The following is a 21,059-nucleotide window of genomic DNA, read 5'->3' on the forward strand; positions in this document are numbered from 1 at the left end:
GCTAACTCTGATTTCAATAATTCTTTTTCCTAAATTCATCTAAAATCATGATCTACCTTCCATATTAATTTTATGATTTTTAGAGCTCATTTGAATTTATGTGATTATTTATCTGTGCCTGTTGTCTGTGTCGTTCGTCGCGTATTTTAGCTGACGGAGTGAACGAGCCGGAAAACGAGAACGTTGGAGACGAGTACCGCGAGTTTGACGCCGAGGACCCGGACTGTCAGCAGGAGTTTGCCGAGGACGCCGACGGAGGCAAGTCCAACCGATCCCCTTTGATGCATATTGATCCTATTTTTAAACACAACCCGTAGAAGCCGTTTTAAATATTGCATGTACGATATATGTACGAAGTATTTTTGCTGCTTAGTTAAAATCTGTTGAATAGCCATCCTTGAATTGATATTACCTAGTAACTGTCTTGTTCGAACCTAGGAACAAATAATATGCTATGACAGAAATATTATTATTTAGTATGCTTAGGACTTGTTACTCATCCTGGATACTCATCGCTATATTTTCTCAAATATAATGATTTTAAAAGTAAAAGGTGTGAGTGGTGAAAATATATTGTGGGTATTATGAAAGGGTTAATGAACAAGTTATAGATGTGATTACTATGGAGATGGGGCGGATGGGATCTCTTTTGGGGATGCCCTGGTGTTGTGGCTTATACCTTGCGGGGTTAAGCGTGAAGATATCCGCCTTGTCTCGATTAAGGACTGAGTTGATGATTCATCTTGCCTAACTCATTTATCGTACAACCACTCGCCTTGCATGGGAAAGGCTTAGTCTAAATCCCTCTAGTTAGTATGGCAATCACCTGGAGGCAGGTGTGCAACGGGACACTAAGTGATGTATGTGAAATTGTGGAAATGTATGAAAAGAGCTTTGTGAATTATTGTGGTATCATGAGATGTGGCCTTAGTGTTCCCGTGATGAGCGCCATTACTTAGCTATGGAGGGTAATGACTTTGATGGATCTGTGCTTGCACGACGGTGTAAGTTATGGTATCCTACTTGTGGGAAAAGTGTACAACCTCTGCAGAGTGTAAATCTATCTGGATAGCCGTGTCCGCGGTCTCGGACGGGTTATGGTTTGGTTTCAACAACTAGATGGGTTGGTATGAGTGAAAACATGAGAGTGAGTGTGATTTTGGAAATAAATGGTTGATTGCCATTGTGTTGTGGGAACAAGGGTTCAACAACACTTAAAATTGTGATCAAACCCCCATTTTCAGAAATACTATCATATGTGGAAAAGAGGTCTTTTACAACAGTATTTGTGAAATAAAACCTTGCATGTGTAAAAAGATAGCTTTATGCAAATGAAACTAAGCCTCATCCTTGATTTATCCATATGCATATATATTGTTATCCCCTTCCGTAGGGTAAGGTTAGATTTGCTGAGTACTTTGTACTCACCCTTGCTTTATTAAACAAAGGAAGATCCGGACTTCGATCCCGAAGTGGCGTTCGAGTAAGGTCGTGTCTGCACCCAACTAAGCCTGTGGCATTGGGACTAGTCAGATGTTCGATGGCGATATCGTTTGTTTCTGGGTCCTTTGGACCTGTGTTGTATTTTGGTGTCTTATTATTATAGCGTGCCTTCCTTGTCCACGCTTTCCAAGACTACTGCGCTGAAACTTATCTGATGTAATAAATGTGTTACTAGCCTCTTGGGACTAGTATTGTATCACATTTGAGTTCCTGGTTTACCAGGGGCGCTTCACTAGGCTAGCCCGCCTCTGTAAATAAAAAAAACACAACAATCAATCACGTAGTGTGTTTAAGGAGGATTGCACTTACAATGTAAGATTACATGGACATTAAGGATTTAGTAAACTTGATGAATCAATCATGTAGTAGTGTGTTTAAGGAGGATTGCACTTACAATGTAAGATTACATGGACATTAAGGATTTAATAAACTTGATGAACTAAGAAAAATGTTTACCTTGGATACATAATGGACTTATAGTACATTCATTGAATCCATAAACCTTAGATTCGTTGTTCTTGGGTGCATAAAAATAATGCGTCTATTGATGTCATTTCCTTGACCTCTAACATAGTCTGCTAGTTCTCTTCTAACAATGTCTAGGGCCAACAGGTGTTTATAGACATCTAGATGGGCCAAATAAAACTGGCCGGTGCCACCAGAGATAGCTTGGAGCATAAATCTCAAACACACGCTAAGTGGAACACACTTGCATTTATTGTCTCTGTTTTACGTAAAAAGGTAACCTGGTGATGGTGATATGGATTCTAATTCTTATAAATTAGTCTAACCTATCGTTGCAACTAAGGCAGGACTAAAACCACCATAGTCTCATGACAATAGACTTGGGCCGTGCCAAATGTCACCAAATGTAACCAAATGAAAGGGCTACAAAGCCAAAATTTGGCTCGAAACCAAATTAAGCCTAATTTTAGTCAAAAGTAGTCAAGTTTTGACATTGCACTTTTAGCCACACTTAGGAGCAACCCCAAACGCGCCACTTTATGTGGTAGTAGCATTAGGGATGCTGTTTTCATGGGGATTATTACAGTTACCATAAAACCCTTCATGGAAATTATGGATTTAGTAAACTGCTTGATCTACTATCTACTACTATCTACTAAGAAATTATTCTTAATTTTTTTAACTTAGATACATAATGAAGTTAAGTACATTAGTTGAATCCATCGAACATTCATAGTTCTTGGACGTGCAAAGCTGATGAGCCAGTCAATGTTGATTATTGAACATTCATAGTTCTGGCGTAGTATGATGTTGCTCTTCTGGGTAACTCTCAGCAGATTTCTTATGCTCAGCTTTCTCAGTATCATGAGTGATATTGTCAGTCTTAACCTCTTTGTTTTTACCCCATAGCATGGTGTAAAGGCTTCCAACCAGCAAAATTCCACCCAATATGCTGCTGGAAAATGAAAGTTTATTACAGCGAATATTTGAATATCACACTATAGTCAGATGGCAGCGAGTATATGATTTACCTGCCGAGGTGAACAATCTCACCGAGAAAGAATGATGAGCAAAATATTGTGAACACGAAGCAGAGTGGAGTCCAGGCGGCGAAGAACATAGGGCCTCTCATTTCTATGCACCAAGTTTGCAGGTAGTAAGGACACCCCGTCACCATAAAACCCTTTATGCATGCAACCAGTTGTCTACTAGTTAGAGCAATCAAACTCTAGAAGCTTTGGCCACGGTATTCACTAACCATAAAGGCCGATCATATATAGTAAAAACTAATGTATCGACAGGTTGGACATGAAAAATACCGCCAAACTAATCTATTCTTTTTTTTTAAAAAAAAGAAGTACTAAATAAAGATCATAAATAAATAGCAGTCCTAAATAAAGATATAATAAAGATAATGAATGCACTAGTGGAAGAGGACGAATATGTCAGTCATTTAGCGGTGTTTTTCTTTCATAATAAATCAGCGAACAGTATTTTCACCCGTAACTTTTCAGATAAGCGAATAAGATCGGACGAGGGAGAAAAAAAAGTAGAAATTACTGAGTATAAAATGGCGAGCAAGCTGATGTCAAAGTGGAGCTTCCATTTAGAGAAGTCCCGCTCCGCGACCACCGCAACAACGAACGATTGCACCGTGCTGAACAGGCACTATGTGACGGTCACAACCATTTTATCTGGACAATCCTTTAGCAAAGCAGGCTGCACAGTCAACAGACAAACAGAACAGACACAGATTCAACAATTACAGTTGTGGATGCAAACAGATATCAAGAACAGCAGCTCAGAATTTAGAGAAAGCACAACGTCCTTGGTTTCTGGCTACATAATGCATGCGGATCTGAAAAACTATCCACAAAGACCAGCACATGTTGGCGACCACTATAAGGAATATCCATTTGATCCATACCGCTTTCCGAACTACTGGTTTTGAGCCTGCTGGTGCTGGGTCAGAGGCGAAGGCATGGTGATGGTTCACAGGGCTTATTGATGGCCCGGTGAAGAAGGCGATGGTGAAGACTCCAACCAGGCAGAGCACTATGCCAGTGACCTTGGCTATGCCTGAAGAACTCCTCAGCTTCACATCCTCCATCCTGGCAAGCAAACATTTCATTCTGAGTATTTATAGGTAACAACTCAATATATAGTCTGCATTCCTTATATTATATACATTATATAGACATTGAAGTTTGGACTCTTGTTTATCAGTCTTACTTTTAGTAATTATTAGAGGCTAGACTGATGGAGTCTCTATGTTAGATGTATTAGAAAAAAGATAATACATCCAATCAGAAACTTCCTTTAATCTGGTAGACTATAACGATCATCGCAATAGTAGCCATTGCATTTATTTTATTTTATAAAATTTACCAACCTCTATCATTATAAAATAATATAAAATAACCCCTGATTTTTTATCTAAATTATCCACATCTGTTGTTATAAAAATAATTCAAAATAGCCCCTTGATTTGTATATAAATTGCCAACCTTTGGCATTACAAAAGATAAATAAAAAATATCCCCAAATCTGCATCGAAATTAACCACAAATACCATTATAATTTACAAAAAGATATTTCAAAATAACATCCTATTTTTTATCTAAACTACTCGCCTTTTGAATTATATAATATAACTCAAAAATAGCTCCCAAGTTTGCATCGAAATTAATCACCTATGCCATTATTACGACAGATAATTTAAAATAATCAACTAATTTTATATCTAAATCATGCACCTTTTAAATTACCCATAATATATGTGTAATCAACATTTGTAATCACATATATTATGGGTCATTTGAATAATAGTAATTTAAAGTAGGCTATATATGTTTCTAAATTACACTTGGCCAATGTTAAGTTAAATGTAAGCATAATTTCTCCAAAAACTAGATCAAGTGAACATATAGTTTAGGATAAATATTTATCTTAATATCTTATCAAGCTTCAAAAAATGCCTGAAGAAACTACATAGCAATGACCTTGATGGTTCACTTTAAGTTTACTCCATCATAATAAATTTTGTAAGCTGTAATTTTAAACAAGTTTAAACATTTTGACTAAAATAATTTAACTTAATTTATAATACAATACTACTATAGATACAATTTGTCGGGTACCATAATCCGGGGTACCCAAAACAAGAGAACTAAAAGTCCCCTCTACTCTCCCTAGTAAGAGGCCAAGTCGACAAACAGTCATTCTCTGTCTCGCTCGAGGCCTGATGAGGGGCCTCGGACGAACTGAAACTCATCCCTTTCCCTGCCTCGCCTGAGACCTAATCACAACTTCACAAGGCCTTGTGCGAGGGCGAGGTTCAGCAATCTCCGACTTGCCTGACCCTAGGGCTCGGACACTTTTCTTCCACTAATGTGCTTGACGCCTCCCATGACGTCAGCCACGACCCCACGATGGGGTTGCAGGACAAGATGTGGGTCAGATTCCCACTACGCCCATGCCTGTATAGAGCAGGGCATGACGCCCACTGTGCCATCTACTCCCGTCACTATGCTGCCAACTTCCGTTACTATGCATACGGTTGAGGCCTGTGCAGGCATTCAGGCGTCAATTTAGGTCCCTGTGTTCATGAACTTGTCAAAGTCTAGGGAACGGCTCCTGACCCAGGGTCTTGGATCTCTACACAGGTCAACTAACAGGATTGGCACGTCTGTTGCAGGTTCGGGCATCCTGTCTATTGGGCAGCCATAGTGTTGACATTTACTATCGTCATCACTAAAAATAGAGATAAACCCTACTCCTAGCAACAACACCAGAAATACACGGTAAATAATTAACTTGTCAAATAGCAACTAACCACTCTAACATTCCTAAGCATGAAGTAGGTTGTCATCCCTAATTACATTGCTAGAAATTTAATATAGATTCACATGTTCTACTTCTACTACAACTAGGCAGAGAATAAAAGATATGAATATAATTATAAACTAAATGGGTTCTGCAAGCGGACAAATAATTATACCGTTATAGCATTTTACCTAGAGAAGTATTCAGGTTGTCGATTTATATTTATACCACTGGGGAGGCTAAGTGTTAAACTATAATCTATTATATTGATAAGAAACTATATATGATGAATAAATGATATTACCCAAGTCTTATAATCTACTCATAACAGACAGAGGTCACAAGATAAATATAGATAAATGATAGTGATAACATAATCATCAAGTATCATAATTAAGGATAATCATCAGGGCATCTACTAGTCATAATCATAGTTAGCCAATGGATAAACTAGGGAGTTGAATCTAAGGTAATTATATAACTACGCTAATAAATAACTCTAATTAGTGCAATTATATCTAGAAATCATCGTTAAGTCAACCCTATATCATAATTACATGTAAAGAGGCATCAACTAATGAGGATATTAAGACACAAGGGCCACCTCCTTCGCGACCGCGCTCGTCCTTGTCTTACGTACGGAGGGTGGACTACATAGGATCCAATGAAGTTGTCACCTACGCAGTCTATCACACGTCCCGGCACGTCAGGGTGCACTCGCGGATAAACAAGATATCTAGACACTACGTCTACATATTGTCTACCATCTACCCAACGATCAATTAAATAAACGTTATACGAGCAATTACATGAATTCAATAAAATCAAACCAACTATCCTAGACATATAATCAAAGTAGACAATGACTAATGCAATTAAGAACATATGAATCTATTAAGAACAAAGTCTCCCTAATATACGATTGAATACTATAAAGTAAGAACTAGATCTATTACCGAACTCTTGCACTCCAGACGAACGCCAGGGGCTCCAGATCCTGATGAAGAACTAGATCTCCTCTACTTCTAATCTAACTAACTAGAACTATGAACTAGAAGGCTCTTGATCAACTTGAAGACGCTTGATGCTTGATGGCTTGAGGCCTTGATGAATAATGAATTGGCTCTCTCCAGGGGGGAGTCTACCCATGTATTTATAGTCCGGTGGGATGCGCGTGAGCCGTAGGATCAAACCGACTTAACCAAGGGCCAAGATGCACCAGGAGAGGCGGTAGAGGAAGCTTCCGGAAGAGGAGGGCCAAAACCCTAAGGGGGCGTCGGCCGGCGCTAGGGTGGGGCCGGCCGGCCCCACCTGGCAGCCGCTAGGCCCCCTGTTGCTTCGGGTGCCTTCTCGATCCTTCCTGAGTCTTCTCGCGATGTTTCCCGTGGCGGATAAGTTTCGTGTTTATTTTGCACTAGAGTCCCTTTTTTCAGCTTTTCTAAAATTCACCCTAAAAAATACTAAATATGCAAAACTCATGGAATTGTTAGATAAAACCTTAGACTAGTGTGTTTTTATGTTTTCCTTCAAATCTAAAGTTATAATAAAAGTTGACGTTATCGACTGTCAACATATGGTTCGACACGACGACTATAGAGAACCATGCCTCGCACTACTGCAATGACCGGCTATAGCACCTGAAGGACGGGGGGCATTCCTATGTCATACCACGCTATACCCCCCACTCAGCTTTGGATTCAGCAGAGACGACACAATGCATATACATGTAATTGTTGCCTCCCCTTATGACTATAAAAGGAGGAGACATGGTTCTATTTAAAAAAAATGAGAGAACGCTACAATACATAGTAGCATTGGTAGACAAGTTCACCCGCACACAAATACACTCACATTCACTACACTAAACCCCGAGACCTAGGAACAACTCTCTCTCTCTCTCATTCTGTTTGTAACCCCTACTACAAGCACCATCGTGCGAGGTAATACAAGACTCCTCCCCCTCGTTGGACGTAGAGCACTCCTTGCTAGAACCAGTATAAATCGCTTGTGTTCTTCTTGCACATCATCCAGATCAAACATACACAGATACAAATTTACTTGCCAGTGTAGGGACCGCAGATCAAAACACCGACATAATTCTTAATATAATAAATTCATCATCTTGAATATCATGGTGTTGTCATTATAGGAATTAAGAGGGTAGCATGATTTCCAATAAAATAAGGACTATACCAAAATGGTGTTTTTAAGTTTGAATCAAGTTAAAATAAGCATAAGAGTTTCAAGTTCACACAGAAATAAAAAATTCAACAATTGGATTAAAACTTCAAATCTAAAATATGGATTCATGATGTGATATAAAGGGATACAACAAGGTCATTTTAACTAAATACATATGACTAGAGATGGCAACGGGTACTCGAAACCCGAGTACCCGACGGGTTTTACCCGATAAAAACGCGGATATGGAATGGATTTTGTACCCATGGGTACGTTATTGGGTGAAATCCTTTACCCATCAGGTATGACGGGTACGGGTGTGGAATAGTAGTACCCGTACCCGCATACCCGTGGGTAAGAAATATCCGCAAAATGAGTAAGAAGCCTAAGTAATTTAGCCCATATAACCCATGAAATTTAGCCCTTATAGGCCATGAAATTTCCACTAGGCACTGCTGAACGTGGGAAGTGTTGAGCGGCTGGTATGCTACTAGTGCTGCTATTAATTTGTTGGAAGTTGTTAAGTTTAATTTCCTGGAAGTTGTGATATTTAACTTGCTAAAAGTTGTAATATTTTTGTTGAACTCGGGTATATTTTTGGGTATGGAATACCCGTCGGGTAAGAATTACCTGTCGGGTGCGGGTATGGAATGAATTCCTTACCCATCTGCTTTCGCGGGTAACCCGATGAAATAGGTTTTGATTTGGCAGGTGCGGGTATGGGTGGCCAGTACCCGTTGCCATTTTGACATATGACAATAGAGAAAACAAATAAATCATAACAAAAGACCCAAATGGGTCACCACTATTCTCGCGAGACTTATCTAAAAAAATAAATCCTAGAAATTCATAAGCATCTACCATCAATTCAGTAGACTCTAATAATCATTGATAATAATAACCATTGAATCTATTCTATTCTTTAAACAATTACCCCCATATGTGATTATTTAAATCACTATGGCTATTATATGGATGATGATATTCGTGTCCGAAGTGGTGAGGATTTGTGGTATGAAACACCTTCGGCCGTCTGGTTGCCTACTACTGTATTTATAATAAATAGACTAATAGACAGAACCTGGAAACCGAAAACATCGACTTATATGTGGGCTTGTATTTTTTTCTTTTTGAGAAATATATGAGGTTATTGTTTTTTGGCAGCGGACCGAGTCCGCGGCCATCCTGCCACACCCGATGAATCCGAATCAACGGCGACTTCTCTCTACTCTACCAAAACCGTAGTACTTTCAGTCTTACTGACAAACAAGCTCATCTTCATCCATTTACTTTTTCTTTCATCGTCAAGGTTTTCTGCGGGCGTCTGTTACTTTATTTTTTCTTGGTTTCTTTTTCTTACCGTAGTACACACGATTTTTCTTACTTGATGAATCCGAATAAACATTGGTTTTGTCTTTTGTCTTTTTCATTTCTGGTTTTTTCTCTTTTATGTTTTTCCATAAATATAAAAGCAAAAAATAAAAGAAATAAAATAAGTCATTTACTATCAAAACTTTAGCATAATTTCATACTTCATCTTACTTCTAGCAAAAGTGTTTGTGCGTTGCAATAGGAGAAACTAATTAAGTAATCAATTGCATCTATGTTATAGTGCAGATGAATAGAGGATCAAGGGCACAAGTTTTCACTTCCACTTCCAACAGGCAAATAGAAATGGTCGAGGGCGAACGTTTTCACTTGCACAACTATTTTACATAGTGTATAAACACTTCATCGTTTATTTTTTTGTTAAAATCGAGACCAATAGCACACAATTAATCAATAAGGAGACATAATACCCTTTTTTCTTTTCTTTTCTTTCTTTCTTTTTCCCTTCTATCTCATTCTTATCTGCTAGCTCGGACTTAGAGACACGTGGCCTCATCCACTCGCATCCCAAGGCCTCCAACTTTGTTTGCCTAAAGACTTGCCACGGTGGTCATGGAGCCCTAACGGGCTGATGGTCACTACAACTTGGCAGCCACATAGCCCTGATGCGAGAACACCCAAGTAGCTCCATGCGGTGGTGTCTCAACACCCTGGCAGGTCCATGCAACGGAGCCCAAGCACTCGCATGCCTCAATGACTTATGAGCCTCCTCCACGTTATTGTCTTCTCTTTCCTTAACATTGTCCTGCATCGTCGGTGTCTCATATCCTCACCTCGATCTCGCTCAGGTCGCCGAGGAACTGGGGTCCTATTGGTCAAAAATGTTATCTGGATGTTCAGACTAGAAAACAATATGCGTGAAGGTGATCACTCTGTGAGATGTACATGGGAGATGTGCAGGCTACAATGTGATGTTTGTTTTGGCTAGTGCAGTTGGGACAGTGTTACCATAGAAGATAATAAGGTGGTGTGCACAAGCAACATGAGATCATGTGTGTGGATGCGTGAGTGGGCAACTAAGGCGAGTTAGCTCACTATATTTGCACACTATATTTGCATACACATAAATAATGACACCTAGTGGCACTCGATAGACCGCTTAGCTAAAGAATTCTCCTCTTTATAGTACGACTATCTATCCTAAGTGTGATCACGCCCTCTATGGTGTCTTGATCACTAAAACCAAAACCCTAATAAATACCTTTATCTTGATCTCCATAGGGCTTTATTTTTCTCTTTCTTCTTTCCAAGTTGAGCACTTGAGATCATCTTGTGGTCATCACCACCATCATCATGATCCTCTAGGATCCACCACTTGACATATACTAACCCCATCTAATTCACACACTTAGCATAGAGATTAGTACTTGAGTTTCATCAGTTATCCAAAACTAAACTTGGGCTTTCACTTGGACACTCAAAACACACAGAGACACAACTAGCTTATCCTATTTTGGGCCTTAGAGCCTACATCTAGTAGTACAGTGTTCTTCATGTTAGGAATGTTCTGGTTAGGAGTTTCTTACAATAATAGAATAGAGAAAGAGAGTGCATGTGTTTGGCAGGAGATGGTGTGGTGATATCACAGGGTTCTTGGTTTCCTACCTTGGGCTGATCATTCTCCTAGTCAGTCATCTCCTTCTACAGGATCTTGTGCCTCTCCTTATATACTAAGGACACAGGGCAAACAAATCGGGTCGATTCTAACCTGTGGCTTCTCGGGATGTGATTTTGGTTCCTTCATTTTGGCATTGCTAGGTATTCCTTTATCATGTAGGGAGCCTGACAATTTCACTATAGTCTAGTGTTTGATCATTTGGTGCCATTTTGTGTCTAACACTTAGCAAAGTTTTGAGCCATATTAGAATTAATGAACATAGAAAAAAACATCTTTATATGGCATCAAGTGTTCAAGCATTAGGTATGTAGCATTTCATCTAACATCCATATCCAAACCAATTTTCTGGGTCTAACACCCTATGCAATGCAGTAGTTCTTGAACATAGCAATTCTTTGATTAGAAGAATTTAAAAAATTGATAGCAGTCCTAAGATCCTAAGTGTAAGATTTGAATCTTATTAAGCCAGATTTCATAATGAGATTAATAATATAGCATGCACAATGCTGATGTATCAGATTATACTTAACCTTATTAGGATCATCATGTGTTGGTGTAGGTTCAGAACCAAGACAATCAGCAAGCATAGGTGTCAAAGTTTCCATGGCCTTAGCATTAGAAGATGCATTATCAAGAGTAACAGACATGGTTTCATCAAGCAAACCAAATTCTTGAATCACAGAAGCAATCGCTTGAGCTTATTAGCCGAATCTGCCAGTCATTCAACAGTGTTTTTCTCTCACAATAAATCAGCCAACAGTACTTTCTGCCATGGCTTATCAGCCAAACGAACAAGATGTCAAAGCAACAAAAGAAGCACCAAGCAACACACAGTTCTTAATCTAATTACGTCGAGTGGTGGTTTGCCTAGAGACCTTAACAAACCTAGGATTATGAGCTCGTTGAATGTATTCTTCAAAAGTATCAGTCTCAGCAATAGATAAAGGCAGATCAAGCTTAGCAATCAAACGACATAATTTAGATCTAGCAACATCAGGTTTATAATCCAAGTTATAAACAGAAACATCAGGATTGTATGAAACCCAGAGATTGCACCCTAGCTCTTTGGTCAACTTTAACTATGCATGATTTTTGTGTCTTTTTAAGTGACCAGCGCCAACAGCTGATCTAGCAGACAAGGTAGCCTTGCACATCTTACAAACAACCTTAGTGCAAACAGAAACACCATTGATGTTCTTGAAGATCTCATTGAAATCAGCACAAACAAGAGATTTGCGCTTACCAACGTTACCTTTACCAACAACCGAAGGAGCAGAGCTGTTGGAGTTCACAGTCCCCGTCGCTCCTATGCCACCGTTGTCGTCCAAATCGATCGGAGCAGCAGATCCGTCCCCAACATCGGTGCCGAACAACGCAGCAGCGTTGGTTCCAACGTCGTCGTCGTTCTTGCCGTCTCGGGCCTGGCCAGGCAGTAGGATGCCCTCATCCTCATCCTCCATGCTCCCTCCAACTCTGTTCCTCAACGGTGCGGGTGGCCGCAATGCTCGCTCTAAGCCGCAGCTAGAGGACGAAGCATTAGCTACCGACTTGCAAAACCAAAGAAGACATGTGATTAGCACTTAGATAAGCAAGATCAAATGATGAATCAATAAGAAAAAAAGGGGAAGTGAGGGTTAGGGTTATTGACTTGCGCAATCAGAGCCCGGTGCTGAAGAAGAAGCCAACCCAGAGGATAGAGATGAGAAAACGACAGTGACAAGGTGTTAGCAACGACGGTGAGCGGTGGCGAAGGGACATACGGTGACAACAAACTCACATACCAGCGAGATCTGGAGGGGAGAGATGGGGAGGAGAGGGAGAAGGGAGAGGCAGAGAGGGATCTGGTGTCCGCGGACAGCGTCGAGCTCAGGCGAGACCGGAGTCAAGGTCGAAGGCGGCAGCGGCGAGCTCAAGCTAGGCGAGCTGGTGAGTGCGGTCTGGGGTGCCGTGTGGTCTGGGGTCTAGGCCAGATCACGTAGCTGGGCTGTGAGGTGGGGGTAGGGATGAGGAGGGGGAGGGCTATCGGGCCGTCACCAGTCCACCCCCTAGACGCCATGCCAGTGCCAGTCTACAGGCCCGCCTGACGGCACAGACACGGCTTGGTGCAACGTGCTGGGCCAGCCTGAGCCCAGTCACCTATAGGCCAGGCCGTGCTCGTGCTGGGCCAAAAGACTGTGCCTTGGGCTGGGTCGGCGTGCCTCCGGCCATATGGAAAAATATACATGTCCGCCGTAACCCTGCTCTCCTCTTGCTGCTGCTCCGCTGCGTATAAGGCAGGCAAGACGAGGCACACAGCCGCACGCTCGTGCCACGGTGTGCGCGCGCGTACAGGCTACAGGTATTGTACTCCTGAGCACACGACTGCAGCTGGGTCCAAATCCACACCATAGCTGACCGATTCAACTCGAATGCAAGCCGCTACCTTCCGGGAGGACTGGGTTATCGTGGAACGAAGGATCAAAAAACGTGATAAGTCCTTTAAGAAAGGATTTTCTATACTGTGATGATAACGAGATTGTTTCACGTTTCCTAATAAGGCCTTGTTTAGTTACCTAAAAATTTTGCAAAATTTTTCAGTCTCGTCACATCGAATCTTTAAACGTATGCATGGAGTATTAAATATAGATGAAAATAAAAACTAATTACACAGTTTGGTCAGAATTGACGAGGTGATTCTTTTGAGTCTAGTTAGTCCATAATTGAATAATATTTGTTAAATACAAATGAAAGTGTTACTATTTATATTTTGCAAAAAATTTTGAAAGTAAGGCCTTGTTTAGTTCACACTGTAAACCAAAAAGTTTTCAAGATTCCTCGTCACATCGAATCTTGTGGCACATGCATAAAACATTAAATATAGACAAAAATAAAAACTAATTACACAGTTTAGCTGTAAATCACGAGACGAATCTTTTGATCCTAGTTAGTCTATGATTGGATAATATTTATCACAAACAAACGAAAGTACTACAGTACCGAAAACTTTTCACTTTTCGGAACTAAACGAGGCCTAAACAAGCCCTAAGAACGCAGGCAGGTTATCGAAACGTGGCACTGTACAACATTCCCGGTGACACTGCTTTCGTCGTGCCGTCGCTTAGCGATACGATGAGCACACGATACTGCACTCTGGGTCGTGACTCCTGATGATGAGAACACGATACTGCACTGTGGGTCGAGGTGATGGATCGCAGAGGACGACAAAACTGTGTCGGCTTGAATCAGATCCCACATGGGATGGAGAGAAATTAAAGATGAGCGCATATTCCACTACTGCACATTAATGTCTTGTTTAATTCGCGAAAATTTTTAGGATTTGCTATTGTAGCACTTTTGTGCAATTAGTTTGTTAAGATTCTCCGTCACATCTAATCTTTAGACGATCTTTAGACGTATGTATAGAGTATTAAATATAGACGAAAATAAAAACTAATTGCACAGTTTGGTTGGAATTTACGAGACGAATCTTTTTTGAGCCTAGTTAGTCTATAGTTGGACAATAATTATCACAAACAAACGAAAGTGCTACAGTGTCGCGAATTTTTTTTTCAGGAACTAAACACGGCCCAAGCTAAGGCCTTGTTTAGATTAAAAAATTATTGGATTTTAACACTGTAGCACTTTCGTTTTTATTTGACAAACATTGGCCAATCGTAGAGTAACTAGGCTTAAAAGATTCGTCTCACGATTTACAGGCAAATTGTGCAATTAATTTTTGTTTTCATGTATATTTAATGTTTCATATATGTGCCACAAGATTCGATTTAACGGAAAATCTTAAAAAGTTTTTGGTTTTTGGTGTGAACTAAACAAGGCCTAAGCAATATACTCCTATAAAAAAACATTAACTCCTCCCCTGTTTTCTCTCGCTAGCAGCTTCCTCACACCCAGACTCTCTCACACACTCCCTTTTTTTGTCCTGCACTTGGTCGTCGCTTGAAGATTATGGAAGCAAGTATGAAGCCTTATTGCCTCGCCATCATGGTACAACTGATCTACACTGGCTTGTTCGTGATATCCAAGGCAGCCTTCAACCAGGGGATCAACACCTACATCTTCTTCTTCTATCGTCAAGCTCTTGGCTCCGTTCTCTTGCTGCCTATAGCACTTCTACAAAGGTAAATCTAAGAACCACTGTTCGCTGCAGGGTCTGAAAAGTCATGGCTGAAAGTACTATTCGCTAATTTATTATAAAAGAAAAACACTGTTGGCTGCAAAAAACAGCTTATGTAGAAATAAAAGACACTAATCTCTCTCCTCTCTCTCTCTCTCTCTCTATATATATATATATATATATATATATATATATATATATATATATATATATATATATATATATATATATATATATATGCCACTTCGAATTGTATTAGTTGCATGCGTTTTTTTATTAGCTGAGAAGTACATGTCTGTTCAATCGATTATATTTCGATTATATTTGTAGGATAAATGCACAACCCATCATATCAACTCGGGGGCTCATCAAGATCTTCTTTTGTACCTTAATCGGGTATGCGCGCATCTTTGCAGTGTTTATTAATTCCTGCAAATTAAACAAAGGAAGGAACCTATCAGTGCTATACTTATCTGCGAGCTAAAACATGAGCTCAGTGCAGGCCCTAATAATATACTCCGATCCTACATGTGGATCGAAATTGCTTTTTCAGGATTACGCTTGGCGTAAATCTGTATAATGTGAGCCTCAAGTTCACCTCTGCAACTGTGGCATCTGCAGCAGACAGCTCAATTCCCGCCATCATCTTCTTCATGGCGGTGCTACTAAGGTTGTACGGTAAAACCAGTGGATGATCCAATATATAAGGGACAGCCATGGTCACCAACTATATATTCATAACATATGTCCATGCACAATCATCCAACGCATGAGACTGCTTCAATTAATTGATTTAGAAGTAATTATAATGAATGTCGTCAATACGTGGCAGTTGGTCATGACTGTCCCACGAGGACAATCCCCACCGATTCTTTAACATCAATCAAAATCATTAGCCTACCACAGTACCACTTCTAAGGACTTAGGCCTTGTTTAGTTCAGAAAAATTTTTAAAATTCTTCGTCACATCGAATCTTGCAGCACATGCATGGTACAATATATATATATAAACAAAAAACTAATTGCAGAGTTCATCTGTAAATCACGAGGCGAATCTTTTAAGCCTACTTACTCTATAATTGGACAATATTTGTCAAATAAAAACGGAAGTGTTACAGTGTCGAAATCCAAAAAATTTTGCGAACTGAACAATGCCTTATTTTGTAACGCTCATTTTCAGCTCCGGCTCGTCTAGAGAAACGTTACCAAATGTTTTGTAGAAGGAGTCGTTTTTCAGTTAAAAACAGAAGAGTAGAAATCTACAAAGCCCCGGGCAAAACCATGTTATATTTGGACTAAGTTATTTTTCCCATTACTTTTTATAGCTAATTAATTAAGTTTATATGGAGTTTTCTAGCTAAGACAAGGGCTGCAGCACGAGCAGCCCTGCCCCTGGGTCTGCCACTGAGAAGACTCCTCACAGAACCCTTCTAAACACCCTCTAAATGCAAGATCTACTAAAATAACTAAAGTACAGTAAGTTGAATGCATTTTAGGCCTTGTTTAGATCTAAAAGTTTTTATATTTTGATATTATAGCACTTTTATTTTTATTTGACAAACATTGTCTAATCATGGAGTAACTAGGCTTAAAAGATTTGTCTCATGATTTTCAGGTAAACTGTGCAATTAGTTTTTGTTTTCATCTGTATTTAATGCTCTATGCATGTGCCGCAAGATTCGATGTGACGGGAAATCTTGAAAAAATTTTGGTTTTTGGGTGAACTAAATAAGGCCTTAGACAAAAACTTTTCTAAATATTACTAAACTTTTAGGTGCTGCTTGAGGTGTGAGTTCCACTAAAGTCTGTCTCTGATTAGACGTTTCTTTTCAAGGCTTCATGTTATTCCATACTGCAAATCCTCACCACTTTGGACACGAATATTATCAACAACATAATAGTCATAATAGCCATAGTGATTTAAACAATCACAGATGGGTAATTGTTTAAAGAATATAATAGATTCAATACTGAACTGATGAGTAGTTTAGATAAGGTGAGTAATTTAGATAAAAAAACAGGATGTTATTTTGAAATATCTTTTGTAAATTATAAAGGTATTTGTGGTTAATTTCGATGCAGATTTGTTTTTATTTATCTTTTGTAATGCCAAAGGTTAGCAATTTATATACAAATCAAGGGGTTATTTTGAATTATTTTTATAATAACAGATGTGGATAATTTAGATATAAAATCAGGGGTTACTTTATATTATTTTATAATAATAGAGGTTGGTAAATTTTATAAATAGAATAGATGCAATGGCTACTATTGTGATGATTGTTAGAGTCTACCAGATTAAAGGAAGTTTCTGATTATTGTGAAATCTATAGGATGTATTACCTTTTTTCTAATACATCTAACATAGAGACTCCATCAGTATAGCCTCTAATAATTACTAAAAGTAAGATTGATAGACAAGAGTCCAAACTTCAATGTCTGCATATAATATAAGGAATGCAGACTATATATTCAGCTGTTACGTATAAATACACGGAATGAAATGTTTGCCTGCCAGGATGGAGGATGTGAAGCCGAGGAGTTCTTCAGGCATAGCCAAGGTTACCGGCATAGCGCTCTGCCTGGCTGGAGTCTTCACCATCGCCTTTTTCACCGGGCCGTCAATAAGTCCTGTGAACCATCACCATGCCTTTGCCTCTGACCCAGCACCAGCAGGCTCGAAACAAGTAGTTCCGAAGGCGGTATGGATCAAATGGACATTCCTTATGGTGGTCGCCAACATGTGCTGGTCTTTGTGGATAGTTTTTCAGGTTCGCATGTATTATGTATTTTTCTTTACCAGAAACCAAGGACGGTGTGCTTTCTCTAAATTCTGAGCTGCTGTTCTTGCATCCATAGCTATAATTGTTGAATCTGTGTCTGTTCTGTTGACTGTGCAGCCTGCTTTGCTAAAGGATTGTCCAGATAAGATGGTTGTGACCGTCACACAGTGCCTGTTCAGCACGGTGCAATCGTTCATTGTCGCGGTGGTCGCGGAGCGGGACTTCTCTAAATGGAAGCTCCGCTTTGACATCAGCTTGCTCGCCATTTTATATTCAGTAAGTTCTGCCTTTTTTTTCCTCTCGAGGCCTTGTTTGTTTGTGTGAAAAACCATAGCTGAAAGTATTGTTCACTAATTTATTATGGCTGCTAAATTCGGCAGATAAGCTCAAACGAACAGGGTTAAATTTCATTCATCCTCTTCCACTAGTGCATACATTATCTTTACTATATCTTTATTTAGGACTGATATTTCTTTATTATCTTTATTTATGACTGTTTCTTTTAAAAAGAGTAGATTAGTTCGGTGGTATTTTTCTTGTCCAACCTGTCGATACATTAGTTTTTATTATATGATCGGCCTCGAAAGCTTCTAGAGTTTGATTGCTCTAATTGGTTGCATGCATAAAGGGTTTTATGGTGACGGGAGTGTCCTACTACTTGCAAACTTGGTGCATAGAGATGAGAGGCCCTATGTTCTTCGCCGCCTGGACTCCACTCTGCTTTGTGTTCACAATATTTTGCTCATCATTCTTTCTCGGTGAGATTGTTCACCTCGGCAGGTAAATCATATACTCGCTGCCATCTAACTATAGTGATGATATTCAAATATGCATTGTAATAAACTTTTATTTCCGGCAGCATCTTGGGTGGAATTTTGCTGGTCGGAAGCCTTTACACCATGCTATGGGGTAAAAGCAAAGAGGTTAAGACTGACAATATCACTCATGATACTGAGAAAGCTGAGCATAAGAATTCTGCTGAGAGTTACCCAGAAGAGCAACATCGTCATACTACGCCAGAACTATGAATGTTCTAGAATCAACATTGATTGGCTCGTCAGCTTTGCACGTCCAAGAACTATGAATGTTCGATAGATTCAACTAATGTACTTAACTCCATTATGTATATAAGTTAAAATAATAATAATAATTTCTTAGTAGATACTAGATCAAGCAGTTTTCTAAATCCATAATTTCCATGAAGGGTTTTATGATAACTGTAATAGTCCCATGAAAACAGCATATCTAATGCTACTACCGCATAAAGTGGCACGTTTGGGGTTGCTCCTAAGTGTGGCTAAAAGTGCAAGGTCAAAACTTGACTACTTTTGACTAAAATTACCCTTAATTTGGTTTGGTGCCAATTTTGGCTTTGTAGCCCTTTCATTTGGTCACATCTGGTGACATTTGGCACGGCCCAAGTCTGTTGTCATGAGACTATGGTGGTTTTAGTTCTACCTTAGTTGTCAAGGATGGGTTAGACTAATTTATAAGGATTAGAATCCATATCACCATCACCAGGTTACCTTTTTACGTAAAACAAAGACAATAAATGCAAGTGGATTAGTGCAAGTGTGTGTTTCACTTAGCGTGTGTTTGAGATTTATGCTCCAAGCTACTCCCTCCGTCCACGAAAGAATCAATTTCTAGAGTTGTCTTAAGTCAAACTTTTTAAACTTTGACTAAATTTCTAGAAAAAAAATACTAAGATTTATGGTATCAAATAAGTATCATTAGATTCACCATAGAATATATTTTTATATGATGTGCATTTTATATTATAGATGTTGTTACTCTTTTCTATAAAGTTAGTCAAACTTTAAAAAGTTTGACTAGCACGGATTATAGGAATTAATTCTTTTGTAGATGAAGGGAGTATCTCTGGTAGCACCGGCCAGTTTTATTTGGCCCATCTAGATGTCTATAAACACCTGTTTTAGGCCCTAGACGCATTACTTTATGCACCCAAGAACTACGAATCTAAGATTTATGGATTCGATGAATGTATTCTAAGTCCATTATGTATCCAAGGTAAACATTTTTCTTAGTTCATCAAGTTTACTAAATCCTTAATGTCCATGTAATCTTACATTGTAAGCGCAATCCTCCTTAAACACACTACTAAAAGATTGATTCATCAAGTTTACTAAATCCTTAATGTCCATGTAATCTTACATTGTAAGTGCAATCCTCCTTAAACACACTACATGATTAATTGTCGTGTTTTTTTTATTTACAGAGGCGGGCTGGCCTAGGCATTTCATGTTCAGTTTATCAGTAGGTCCAAGGCTAACATCCTAGGACCCATCTCTATAAATAGCACATGCACATTTTACGGACGTGGTCTTCTTAGGATGTTGTTGCTCAACTCCGTAAATGATTGGCAGAGGCGGGTATTTATTTTGGGCCCATTGCCCATTTACAAAGCGGTTAAAAAATGTTCGTCTCTATCAATTAGGAAGTCAGCATAAAATCTTTTTTGTGGTAGCGCTATCTTAGCTCCATTGTTGTGTCGGAGAATGGCTGCTTCCTTTATTCTAAAATATAAGATGTTTTATTTTTATTTTAAATAAACCTTTTAAAGCATTGGAGAAATTTATGGATAGTTTGAAATAGGGTATATATAGCTTGGAGAAATCCTAGATATCTCTACACACCACCATATCGTCGTTGCTGGAGATTAAGAGCCAGAACCCAATTGAAGTGTCTGATATGGACTGCTTGTTGTCCAAGGTGCCAGAACGGTCCACACGACAGACACATGTAGCAAGAATTTGAGACGCCATCAGGCATGGAATTGGCGATGCTAGGGCTATTTGACGTGAATGGCTGAACTCTTAGGGTTGTGCATGTCTTTGCCACTGGCGCTAGAGGTACGGACCGTCAACCCAATCCTGAGTCTCCGAATGTCCCACAGCCATAGCCCCAACCATATTGTGCGATTTCGAATGTCTTGGCAGAGCGCAACTAGACTAGGTTGGAGCAAGATGGGTAGTAGCAACTGCAAGAATTGTCAAGGAGATGGCATACGATGGAAGAAGTCAGTAGAAAAATAAGAAAAATGTGGTGTCTAATTTCTGATTGACACGACAACATAAAGAAAAAGAGAGATACAGAGACAAATTTATTAAATTATACTCCCTCCATACTAAAAAAAACCTGACGTTTTAGACATGATTAC

General features: G+C 39.3%; 1 protein-coding gene and 1 pseudogene across 3 annotated transcripts; one reads left to right on the plus strand and one right to left on the minus strand.

The window, feature by feature from the left end:
* Positions 2,755–4,099, minus strand: LOC8062469 (annotated as a pseudogene).
* On the plus strand, positions 14,844–19,095 carry LOC8062471 (WAT1-related protein At5g64700). Of its 3 annotated transcripts, XM_002464157.2 has the most exons (7): positions 14,844–15,099; positions 15,426–15,491; positions 15,649–15,765; positions 17,614–17,866; positions 17,996–18,154; positions 18,507–18,658; positions 18,738–19,095. In XM_002464157.2, exons 1-7 carry the CDS (start codon positions 14,927–14,929, stop codon positions 18,904–18,906), a joined length of 1,089 nt encoding a protein of 362 aa, XP_002464202.1. In that variant the 5' UTR covers positions 14,844–14,926; the 3' UTR covers positions 18,907–19,095. The 3 variants fall into 3 exon arrangements, with proteins under 3 accessions (XP_002464202.1, XP_021312378.1, XP_021312382.1); XM_021456703.1 differs by lacking the exon at positions 15,649–15,765; XM_021456707.1 differs by lacking the exons at positions 15,426–15,491; positions 15,649–15,765.

Source organism: Sorghum bicolor, chromosome 1 (assembly GCF_000003195.3).
Source record: "Sorghum bicolor cultivar BTx623 chromosome 1, Sorghum_bicolor_NCBIv3, whole genome shotgun sequence".
Lineage (NCBI taxonomy): Eukaryota > Viridiplantae > Streptophyta > Magnoliopsida > Poales > Poaceae > Sorghum > Sorghum bicolor.